Source organism: Caretta caretta, chromosome 24 (assembly GCF_965140235.1).
Source record: "Caretta caretta isolate rCarCar2 chromosome 24, rCarCar1.hap1, whole genome shotgun sequence".
NCBI classification, from domain to species: domain Eukaryota; kingdom Metazoa; phylum Chordata; order Testudines; family Cheloniidae; genus Caretta; species Caretta caretta.
This window is the reverse complement of record NC_134229.1, coordinates 10080653-10092289: the sequence shown is the minus strand read 5'-3', so window position 1 is coordinate 10092289 and position 11637 is coordinate 10080653. Positions and strand designations below refer to the sequence as shown.

General features: G+C 54.0%; 1 protein-coding gene and 1 long non-coding RNA gene across 4 annotated transcripts in view; one reads left to right on the top strand and one right to left on the bottom strand.

Moving 5' to 3' along the window:
• The window catches only part of LOC142069942 (uncharacterized), a 250602-nt gene that overhangs the window by 81280 nt on the left and 157685 nt on the right, over positions 1-11637 (top strand). The window lies entirely within an intron of this gene.
• The window catches only part of ARHGAP30 (Rho GTPase activating protein 30), a 52794-nt gene continuing 44168 nt past the window's right edge, over positions 3012-11637 (bottom strand). For 2 of the 3 annotated variants that reach the window (XM_048827764.2, XM_075122787.1), the window contains exons 11-12: positions 7383-7609; positions 3012-6514 (exon numbers count right to left, since the gene is read on the bottom strand). In XM_048827764.2, the coding sequence (XP_048683721.2) occupies positions 4442-6514; positions 7383-7609 (2300 nt within the window). In that variant the 3' untranslated portion in view covers positions 3012-4441. The remainder of the gene's footprint in view (positions 6515-7382; positions 7610-11637) is intronic. The other variant, XM_075122788.1, reaches the window with a different exon arrangement.

Here is an 11637-nt window from a genome sequence, read left to right as displayed (position 1 = left end):
TGTGACAGATTCCACTAAGGGGAATGAGCCAACCCAGATCTACCTGTGGAGAGTTAATAGCTCACTAGCTGGGCAGGCAGTTAATTAGATAAGAAGCTGTTGGGCTTATGAGGACTCCAGGAGGAATTTAGCCCCAGAGCAGAGAAAGGTCTGGAGGACAGAGACTATTAAGGGGAGCGGGTTCGGAAGTGACTCCCAGTGGCGTCTCACCTCACTGGAGAATAGAAGTTTAGGGAGACAAGAACGGGTTTCCAGGCAAGGGACCAGAGCAGCCCAGGAGAACCAACTGGGCGTGGGACCTCCTGGGGGAGCTACCGGGGTCTGGCTCAGCAAGAAGAGGCTGGAATCTGGTCGAACACCCAGCAAAGGCCCAAGCTCAAGGCAGGGAATCCAGCCTGAGCGTGCTCTGGGGCTAGAGGGGTGAAACATAAGACTGATTGTCCCAGGGCGGTGAGGGTCCGGTGGAGTAGTTGCATGAAGCGTTCAGTTATGCCTTTGTGTTGTGCTTTTTCATTAAATAAGTGAGTCCCTCTGAAGAGGACACTCTTTAATAGTGGAAACCCTGCGTGGACTTGTTTATGCACCAGGTGAAGGGAAATTGAGGCAGGAGCTCACTTGTAACATTGTGCCTGACCACAGGGGGTGTGCCGGGGGACCACCCCCACCGCCCTGGGACAATCAGTCTTATGTTTCTCCCCTCTAGCCCCATAATAGACCTGGTTTGGTTTGGCCCCGGACCAAAAAATAAAACAAAACCAAAGAACTGCTTGGCTTGAACCAAAATTGAGTATTTTTATTTTTTCCTCACCAAAGCAAAACAAATTGTTGGTTTGGTTGGTTCGACCCGAAATAATTGTTGTCGGTATTTGGTGTTTCAGGTCGTTTCAGGTTGTTTTCACCCCTTTTGTTGTTTTCGTTTTAGAAACTAGATCAGCTAAATGAAACCCTGCCTCGAAACAAAAAGTTGAAACGGTGCCTTTCCAAATGAACGGTTTCCACTTTTTTGACCCCTCCCACCTTTTGCCAAACCTCTTTGCCCAGTTCACCTGAATTCATTCATAGGTTTGGTGCCCTGAAAAATGCATTTTTCAGCAAATTTACTATTGGCCCCCCCCCCTATCCATCCTGCTCTAATAAGGACCCCATCCTAAAATCCAGACCCGAGTACCGAGGTAGGGTCTGATTCTCATTTATACTAATGTCCTTTTACTCCACTGTGGCAGGGCCTTAAAGTGGGTGTATGTTACACTGGAGCAGGGGTAGACAAGCTGCTCGTTGGTAGCTCTGTTTCTGGGCTGAATGCTCTTCCCTTCGGGTGTCCTCAGGGGAGGTTCTGCAGGGGTGCATTGTGTCTCCCCTCCTGTTCGGTAGGAATGTGGGGCCATGGGGAGGGCTAGGAAGGAGGGATGGGCTGCAGTGCCTTCAGGATGCTCATGATGCTCAGTATCTGATCTAGCCAGTGCTATTAGCTGTCTAGCCCAGGGTTTCAGGGAGATGAGAGCAAGCTGGCTGAAGCTCAATCTGGATCAGACTGAGGTGATGCAGGTAGGATGGTGAAAGCAACTAGATGGGAAGGTGAGTCTAATATCTCCCGCTCTGACCAGGGGCCTGTGCCCACCACCTGGGACCCAGGGTTCACAATCTTGGGGGTCATGGTGGATCTCCTGCTGATAGCAGCGAGGCCCAGGAATGGTTTTTCCCCTCTGCACCTGACCAGGAGATTGCAGCCGTTTCTTCCAGGTGCGGGGGCCACGCAGCGTAATCCACATTTTGGCCAGCTCGAGCCTGCGTTGATGCAGTGTGCTCTCCACGGGGCCACGCCTGGGGCCAATCTGGAGAGTCAAGCAGGTGTAGAATGCAGCAGCTAGCCCCCTAAGCAGTGCCATTTGGGGGCAGCAAGTCACTGGTGCGACGTGATCTGCACTGATTGGTGTCCAGACTGAATCTGAGCTGCTGAGTTTGGTCTATAAGGCCTCAGTGGGGCTGGGACTTTGCTGCCAGAGAGACCATCCTTCCCCACCGGCCTGAAATAGCCCAGGTCTATTGACCTTCAGGGCCTGCTGCAGGACACATCTGTTTATACCAGCTGCTGCAGAGGTGGGTGGGAGAGGCATCAGGCGAGGGCGGCAGGGTGCTTGGCGGACAATCTCCTTTTGTTTTTCTCAATTATAGCAGGGGTGACTAGAGCCTAGGACAGGGCTGCTTTGAATTTTTTTTTGTCTAAACCTAATAATCTTTTCCCTTCGCCTTAAGACTCCTGCGCACTGCCAGAGGAAGGGGGAACAGGCCTGGGCGGAGGAAATGAGAATCAGGCCCATCGTTTTTAATACCTCACTCCTGCCCCACAGTCCTCACCTATTCCCGTGCCGGGCTTCACGTAATTCTGCTGCTGCTGAACCTTTGGTGAGCCTAGCTCCTGTCCAACCAGCTCAGGGGAAACACCTAATGCCCGGCCTGCGTCACTCCTTGCTACTCCAGTCTGGCTATCCCATGAGCACTTTGGCCCAATGAGACCAAGCATTGGCTCTGATCCTGCAATGGATCCAGGTGGGGAGGCCCCTGTGCCCGTGCAGAGCTCCATTAAGTCAAACAGGGCTCAGCACAGGGAGCTGGGTATGTGGAGCTCCTTGCAGGATCAGGCCCTGAGTGGTTTTGGTGAGGCGAGCCAATGGGGATGAAGGCCCCAGCCCTTACTGGGTTGGGCATGGGGAGTCCAACCCCCCCCCCCCCCCCCACCTCAACATGCACACATTTTCAAATCAGACAGGATTTGAACCCAGCTCTTTGCCTGCAGAAGGCCCAGCTGGCAGTGCCACTGGCCTCGCTTTTTGAACTCATGTCGTTTGCAGACGCTTTAAAGGGAAATGAGCCCTTTGTTCATTGTATCTGCAAGGCACGACACGGCACCGTTCAACCCAAGACCTGCGGTCTCTGGATTGCCCATTCAGGAGGACTCAGCAGCACAGGGCCAGATGATCTCGTTTTAAAAGCCACCACCACAACTGTGCGGATTTCTTCCAAACTATCTTTATTATCCCATGAGGGTACAGGAGCTACGAATCATTGTCAATCCCAAACCAGCTGCCGTCTCAGATTAACAAGAGTCTGGAGAACCCAAAGAGACCAATGAAATAAGATTACTAATGGAGCAACGCAGGGAGAAAAGTGAGTGGAAACCCAAGGACCCGGCTGCCCCTTTCATAGATGACAGCCAGCGGGAGGATGGACATTAGAGGTGGACATGGACTGTACGTCCCACCTAGCCCATCAACCAGCTAATTCAGGCTCATTTCCTACCGTAGATTTTCTAGGGCTTTAGGCAGTGTCCTTGCACAGAAACCTGTCATGTGCCCAGAAAAGGGGGACAGGCTGGGCTGCAGAGGTGCAAGATCCCCTAATATGTGCTGACCGTGTCCTGGAGGGAGCATCAGAGAGGAGTCCAGCCACCGATGGCTGGTTCATTTGGCCTCTCTGTTGAGCCTGGCAACCACAAATAAGAAGGCTGAGCAGGGCCAGTGGTTTCTCTGAAATTACAAGGAGCTGGCTATAAACAGCTGATTGTCCTACATTGTTTCAGGAACAACCAGCAGCTGTTGCCGTTACGTTACAACCCGCTTGGGCGGGCTGCAAGTTTAGCAATGAAAGGTTCTGTGACCTACCAGGCTGGTCCCTGCAGCTAAGGGTTGCAGACTAACAGGAGAGAGGAAACCTTCTTGACCTGTTTATTTCCTAAAAGCAAAAGAGGAGATGTCTGCAAAGGGGTGGGTGAGCTAGGAGCAAGATTGCTGTGGTTTCAGCCCAGTGCCGTCTCTGGAGAGACCCTCTGCTGCTCTTGTTTTAAAAGTCATGACCCCCATGTCTCCAGGGCTGGTGTTCCCTCCCCCGGGGATGGAGATAAGAGCTGGTGACCTTGCTCAAAGGTGCTGGCCCTCTGTAGCTCCCAGTGACCAGTGGGTTTTGTGAGTTCTCAGCACCTTGGAGAATCGAGCCTCCAATTATTCACAGGAGCACCAGCCCTGTGGCTTTCCCCACCCACCCAATGCCAAGTTGGGCCAGGTTCAGCCCTGGTGGAAGAGGATCTAGCTGACTGGAGCAGACATTGTTCTCTTCTGCGCTGAAGATGAACATCACTATTCTGGAGGAGATGCAGAGGGAATGGCTGGCTCAGTGATTGTGTCTGAACAGCGTTAGCTCTGGCTGAGGCCCCATCGCAGTTTGGAGGGGCTGTCTCGGAAAGCAGATCCTTTCCCCTGAACCACACGATGTTTCTTCCTGCTGCACAACCCAACCCTCCCAGCCCTAGTCGTCCGGTGCCAGCCACCCGGAGCAGGGCTGGACTCGGAGCAGCGGGTGCAGGACGGTGCGTTAAGGCAGTAACCCACGTTGGTTGAGATTTGGCAGCCCACCAGTCAATGAGCATGGAACCGTCCCCGCCGCTCCCTCACAACTCCTCCGACCCCCCGCAGTCCCTGATTTCAAAAGCCAGCGACCGCCGCTGCTGCGGGAGAGGCCCCGCTGCCTCTTCCATGTCCGACGGTCGCTGGCCGAGCCTGGGCATGCTCAGCCTGCTCCTTGCTGCGGGCTCCTGGGCGAAGGACAGTGGTTCCTGGCCAGGCGCCAGGCACGGTTCGCAGGCCGTGTCAGGCAGTGGCGGGTGCTTGCCCAGAGCCAGGGCATCTGGCGACAGTAGCGCGCTGGTGCAGCTCAGCGGCCTCAAGGAGCGCTGGCCCACAGGCTTTAGGGCAGGCCTGGGGAACGGCGGGGGCTTCTCCACCTTGGGAGCGCCGTGCATCTCCCGCCCATCCCCCACGCAATAGGTCTGCATCCTCCGAACCGGGGCTTGGGCCAAGTGCCTCTCCTTGGCCAGGGCCACCGCCGTGTCGAAAGACATGCTGCCACCGTTACGCCAGCTGGTTCGCCTCTGCTTCTGGAGGGAGGTCTCGGCAGGCTCACGGCTCTCTGTGCTGCTGGGGCACTTCTCCAGGGCGCCGGGCGGGGGAGACTCCTCGTTCGACTCCATGCCCTCTGCGACTCGGCAGCACCCACCCAGGCTGACAGGGTGCGACTGCCTCTGGAAAGAGCCCCCTTTGCCCAGGCCAGTCTCCCCACCACTGGAGCTCTTCTCCGAAGCAGAGAGCTTGGGCCACGTGGACGCTTCACCTAGGTGCATATTCATGGTAGGAGGCATCCTGGCAAACTGGGGCTTGGGGGGCACTATGGGGACGGACTTCACCTGCTGGACTCGGACGGTGCTGGAAGTGACTCTCATGGGGGCGCTCCCGTCAGGGCGCACCCCGGCTGGCATGTCAGGCTCGGGGAGAGCGGGAAGGTCTGTGGGGTTCAGGGGCCCAGATTCCAGGGGAAGGCTTGCGGGGCCACTCCCCAGCGATGGGGAAGCGTCAGACCTGGACGCAAGATCCGAGCTAGTCTCAAGCAAGGGAGCAGCCTCAGGGCCACTCTCATACCCAGGGGTGGTGGAGGCTTCATGGCCTGTCCCTAGCGAGGAGATGGAGGCCTGGGGACCATTCTGATCCAGGGGGGCAGCAGTGGTCTCAAGGCCTGTCTCTAGAAAGGGGGCAGTGGACATGGGGCCACTCTCACATATGGGGACAGCAGGGGGCTCGGGTCCCGATACTGGTGAGAGGGCAGGGGTGATCTTCATTGCAAGAGGCTGAGGTGGGGCCTTTCCATTCTCCGGCTGTTTGGTCTCTGGCATGGGAGGAGCAGAGCCCCCTTGGCCCTCCTGCACTCTCACTTCCTCTGGGGCACGTCCATTGGCCTCCTGGCCCTGAGCACATGGAGCCAGCTCTGCCTCCCGTTGCCTCGGGGCCTGCACCTGCTCATCTCCGGCATGGCTGGCTTGGGCGGCGTGGCCTTCGCTCTCCAGAGCCCATGTGCCCTGGTCCTCCCCAACTGGCGCTACATCAGTGGTGGGCTCAGTTCTGGGTGGGCCAGGGCCTGCTTCCAGACCATCGCCCCCTGTCACCTTTTTGTCTTCTTCTCGCTGGCTGGCTGGGCTGGGCTCTGTGGCCGTTCCCTCAGCCCCCTCCCCTTCGAGCCCCTCTGGCTGGCGAAGGGCACCATGGGGATCTTCGGCGACCTCCTTGCTCCAACGTGGCCTGGCTAGTTCTGAAGCATGAGGGCCATCTGGCAGAGGCACCTTGGTGCTGCTGCCTTCTTTGGATGAAGAGGAGCCGTTGGTGTTGCTAGGTAATGGCCCCTCAGCAGGTTTTGGGGGCTGGTTGCTCAGCATCTCTTGAGCCATTTCGCCACCCAGCGCACTCTCTGGGACAGGCAAGTCCCACCCATGCTGTGCCCCGAGCTGCTGCAGCTTCTCTAGGTCGGCAGCTAAGGGGCTCAGGTCATCATAGGCGCTCAGGAACGCGTCCTCAGAGTCCGTCTCCTTGGAGAGCTCCTCGGTGTCGGAGCAGCTGGTGGCCATGTAGTACTGCTCCTCGTTCATGCACTCCTCGATGGAGAGGTACTCCAGGGGTGGCTCCACTGAGAACTCCAGCTAGGGATTGAAAGCACGCAGAAAGCTGGTCACACCATGACTGCAGGCGCTGTCACTGGCATGAGCGTGGCCTTGATTTGGCAGATGGAGGTTTTAACAGCCTCCCGTTTCCCTGGGTGGGCACGGCTGGCACGGTGTTCTCAGCCGGGGCCCCTCCACTCTGCATTCACTTCCCCACTGGGCCTGTCGCAGCCAGAATTTGCCTCTCTGGTTTCCCAGGCTTTCCTGAGAGTGGGAAGGGGCAGCTGGGGGTCTTCAGGGCAGGGGTCTTGCCTCCTTCTGTAGCACCCTTTGGGTGCTACAGAGATGGCATGTAGTAATGAGGGGACAGCGTTCCTATGGGGCGGCTGAGACAATGGGCCAATTTGTACCAGGTATGTAACCTGTAATTAACGGGCCTACAGGAAGCAGTAGCTGCATAATACAATCTATCCCCTTCATCCGGAGTGTCTGTCTGTCCATCTATCTAATCTATCCATCCTCCTACTCACCCCTCTGTCTGTCTGTCCATCCCCACACAGTCCTTTAGCTGTCCATCCAGCCATGTCTTCCTTCTTCTCCAACACATTCCTCTATTTATCCATCCCCAGCCTCATCCCTCTAGCTATCCATCCAGCCATGCCTCTCTCCTCCCTTCCTCCCCATACATCTGCCTGTCTGCCCATCCTCACACCCACCCCTCTCTGTCTGTCTGTCCTCATACACACCCCTCTAGCTTTCTGTCTTTCCACCCCCTTGCACACCCTTCTAGCTGTCTGTCTAGCCATCCCTTCCCCTCTTCCTACAAATCCTAGCTCACTGCTGCAGTTTCTAATACACGGCTGGTGCTAAAGCCAGGATCTAGATTTCAGCACGACCGGGAACTTACGTTCATGAACCTGCTCTCCATGAAGTCATCCATTCCTTGGAAGCCATCCAGCATGTCCCCAGCAAAATCGGAGGTGGTCTCTTCCAGCAAGCTCTTCTCTGGCTGGTCGCCTTCTGTGCTACAGTCCTGCCAGGTGTCCTGGTTGTCGAGAAATGAGAAAGAGTCCTGCACCTCCATGGACAGCCTGTTCTCCTCTGAGTCCAGAGCACTCGCCGGCTTTGTATCTGCTTCAACAATTAAACACAGAAGATGGATTCAGCGAGGAGTCCCCGCAGCCCTTCTAGCTGAAGGGGGTGACACGGGACGGATGTTCCTCACAGGGCTGGACTCCAGCCCTAGGCCCAGGAGAAGACTAGGCCTCCCTGCCCCAAGATTGTTCTACAGCAGCCAGGGAATCAGCCATCACAGCCAGTTACCATGGCAGGAGTGGTACCGAAATTACTGTGCACTATGCCTATGCGGTGTGATTTTCTGTCCCCCTCTAGCAGGGACTAGGCCAGTTTAAGATTGAGGAGCCTGCTGCAGGCTTGGCTAAGTCTCTTCGTTCATGATGAGCTTGGAGGTCCCAGATTCAGTCCCCACGCTGACCAACCTGTGCAGGCACATCAAAGTTACATTACCTAGCGTTTCCTTTCCAAACCAAAACCTGATACTAGGAACCACAGACAGAGATGGGAAAGCCCTCTCAGGTCCAATCCTGCTCCCCCGCCCCCAAAAGGGCTGCAGTAGGATTGTTGACCGGCTCTCAGCTGGGCCTAGCTTCTGCACAACACAGCAGACTTGGGGCGGCATCAGAGAAACGGTCCCGGCTCCCTGATTCTCGCCCATGATACAAGCCAGAGCAGCTTGGAATCTGCTTTAACCCGTGCTAGCTGGGTGTGGTTTAGTGCCCAGGAGATGATACACCAGGTGGGGATTGCTGGTGCTCTTCCCACAGCAACACGCTTCCTCTCACCTCAATATGCCCCCTCTATGCCCATGGCTCTGGGGTGGGAGGTGTAGGAGCCAGCTGTGGCTGTTTGTACCTGCCGGCGACTCGGCCAGAGCAGGAGAGTCATGGGAGGTCTCCACTCCCTTTCCGTTACCTAAGCAGCTCACTGGGTGCAGATGAAGGCAGAGAATCACCCCAGCATGTTCTCTAGGGCTTTGTCCAGTCCAGGCGTAGCCCCAGAGGGATGGGGCTCCCACCACTTCCCCTCGGAGACTGTTCCACCGGCCAATAGACCCTCAGTTGGGAGTGACCGGGGCGGGGGGGGAGGGGGAATTCTTTCTTCGTGTAACTAGGAAATAGCCCGACTTGATTATGTAAAGAGTTGTCACTTTGGATGGGCTAGCACCAGCAGGAGAGTGAATTTGTGGGGGGGGGTGGAGGGTGAGAAAACCTGGATTTGTGCTGGAAATGGCCCACCTGATGATCACTTTAGATAAGCTATTACCAGCAGGACAGTGGGGTGGGAGGAGGTATTGTTTCATATTCTCTGTGTATATATAAAGTCTGCTGCAGTTTCCACGGTATGCAGCTGATGAAGTGAGCTGTAGCTCACGAAAGCTCATGCTCAAATAAATTGGTTAGTCTCTAAGGTGCCACAAGTACTCCTTTTCTTTTTGCGAATACAGACTAACACGGCTGTTACTCTGAAACTAGGTGAAGAAATGCTACTGCAGTCCATGGAGCTGCACCCCTTTACACCAGCAGATAACTTGGCCCAGCTGCAGATTTAACCTAAATTCCCCCTTTTTTAACTTCGTCAGGTTCACAGGCCAGCCCAGAATAATTCGTCTCTGTCTCCGCCGCACCCTCCGGACGCTTGAGGAGTGTTGCGTTATCTCCAGGTCTCTGCGTGCTCGAGAACAAGCTAGCCCGAAATTCAGCGACAAGGTCCCTGGATTTGGGGAGGTGCTCCTGTGCAGCTGGCTCTGGCACCTGTAGCAGCTTCATTTAAATATCCAAAATCGGAGGGTTTTTTAATGAAATATGTAAATGACAAATCGACCAATGGTGCAGCAACTCACGCCCGCTCCTGGGTTACGTATTGTGAAATGCAGCGGGATTTATTTTACGCCATTCCCGACCCATTGGACGCAATGCAGATTTTGGTACCCACAGTGCCTAAATGCTTTGTGGCAGCTGCCGGGAGGAAGCTGGGGGTTTGAGCAACTGGGCTGGCAGGAAGGGAAGAAAAGGGAAGGCGTGTGAGACACAAAGGGGGAAGGGAAGTTTGTAGATGTTGAGGCCAGAATGGACCATTAGATCATCAAGTCTGATCTGTAGAGTTTCATCTCCTTCCTCCTGTATTGAGCCCAGTAACTTGTGTTTGGCTAAAGGATGTCTCCCAGAAGGCACCCGCTCTGGATCCGAAGACATCTCGAGCTGGAGAATCCATCACTTCCCTTGGGTGCTTGTTCCAGTGGTTACCCACCCTCACTGTTAGAAATTTGCCTTATTTCTAACTGGAACATGCGTGGTTTTAACTTCCAGCCACTGGGTCTTGTTCTGCCTTTGGTTGGGGACGGGGGGCAGGAGACCACTGGGACCTTCAACAGAACCGGGAGCCTTGGCTCTTGGGGGGCACACCCTTGGCCAGAGAAATCCAGTTCAATGTGGGCCCAGGGCATCAGGAGTTCTGTGCTGGAAGGAAGCTGACCAAGGGAGGGAGGGAAGGAAGGAAGGAGACACCCAGGAGAAGTGACTAGGTCCAGATCCATTGCCCTGAAGTTCTGCTCAGCTTCTCCTGTGCCTGATTCTGGATCTGCACAGTTAGAAAATTGTTCCTATGAATCCAACTGAAATCTCCCTTGCTGCAATCTAAGACAATTCATTCTTGTCCTCCCCCTTGGTGAATGTAAGAATGGCCAGACTGGGTCAGACCAACGGTCCGTCGAGCCCAATATCCTGTCTTCCGACAGAGGCTGATGCCAGATGCTTCACCGGGAATGAACAGAACAGGGCAACTATTGAGTGATCCATCCCCTGTCGACCAATCCCAGCTTCTGGCAGTTGGAGGTTTAGGGACACCCAGAATGTGGGTTGCTTCCCTGACCATCTTGGCTAACAGCCATTGATGGTCCTATCCTCCAGGAACTTACCTAATTATTTTTGGCACCCAGTTATATTTTTGGCCTTCACTACGTCCCCTGGCAACAATTTCCACAAATTGATTGCAGTGTGTGAAGAAATACTTCCTTTTTTGTTTTAAACCTCCTGCCTATTAATTTCATTGGCTGACCCCCGGGTCTTGTGTTATGTGAAGGGGTAAATCCTTATTCATGTTCTCTGCACCAGTCATGATTATATAGACCTCTATCATATCCCCCTTAGTCGTCTCTTTCCCAGACTGAACAGTCCCAGTCTTCTTAATCTCTCCTCATGCAGAAGCTGCTCCAGACCCCTAATCATTTTTGTTGCTCTTCTCTGTACTTTTTCCAATTCAAAATATCTTTTATTGAGATGGGGCAACCAGAACTGCACGCAGTATTCAAGGTTGGGGCAACCAGAACTGCACGCAGTATTCAAGGTTGGGGCATACCATGGATTTATATAATGGTGTTATCATAGAATATCAGGGTTGGAAGGGACCTCAGAAGGTCATCCTGCTCAAAGCAGGACCAATCTCCCATTTTTGTCCCAGATCCCTAAATGGCCCCCTCAAGGATTGAACTCACAACCCTGGGTTTAGCAGGCCAATGCTCAAAACACTGAGCTATCCCTCCCCCCAAAGGGAGGGATAGATATGATATTATCTATCCCTTTCCTAATAGTTCCTAACATTTTGTTAGTGTTTTTGACGGCTGCTGCACATTGTAACCTATCACTTAAATCATCCTCTGTACCAGATGATGGAGGGTAGCTAATGCAACATCTATTTTTAAAAAAGTCTCCAGAGGCTATCCCGGCCATTCCGGTCCAGTAAACCTAACTTCAGTACCTGGCAAATTATTTGACACTTAGAGTAAAGAACAGAATTATCAGACATACAGATGAACACAATACACTGGGGAAGAATCAACATGGCTTTAGTAAAGGGAAATTGTGCCTCAATCTATCAGAATTCTCTGACGATAGCAACAAGCATGTGGACAAGGTTTGATCCAGTGGATATAGTGTACTTGGACTTTCAGAACGCCTATGCCAATGTCCATCACCAAAGGCTCGTAAGCAAAGTAAGCAGCCATGGGATAAGAGGGAAGATCCTCTGATGGATCAGTAACTGGTTAAAAGATAGGAAAGATAGGGTAGGAAATGGTCAGTTTTCAC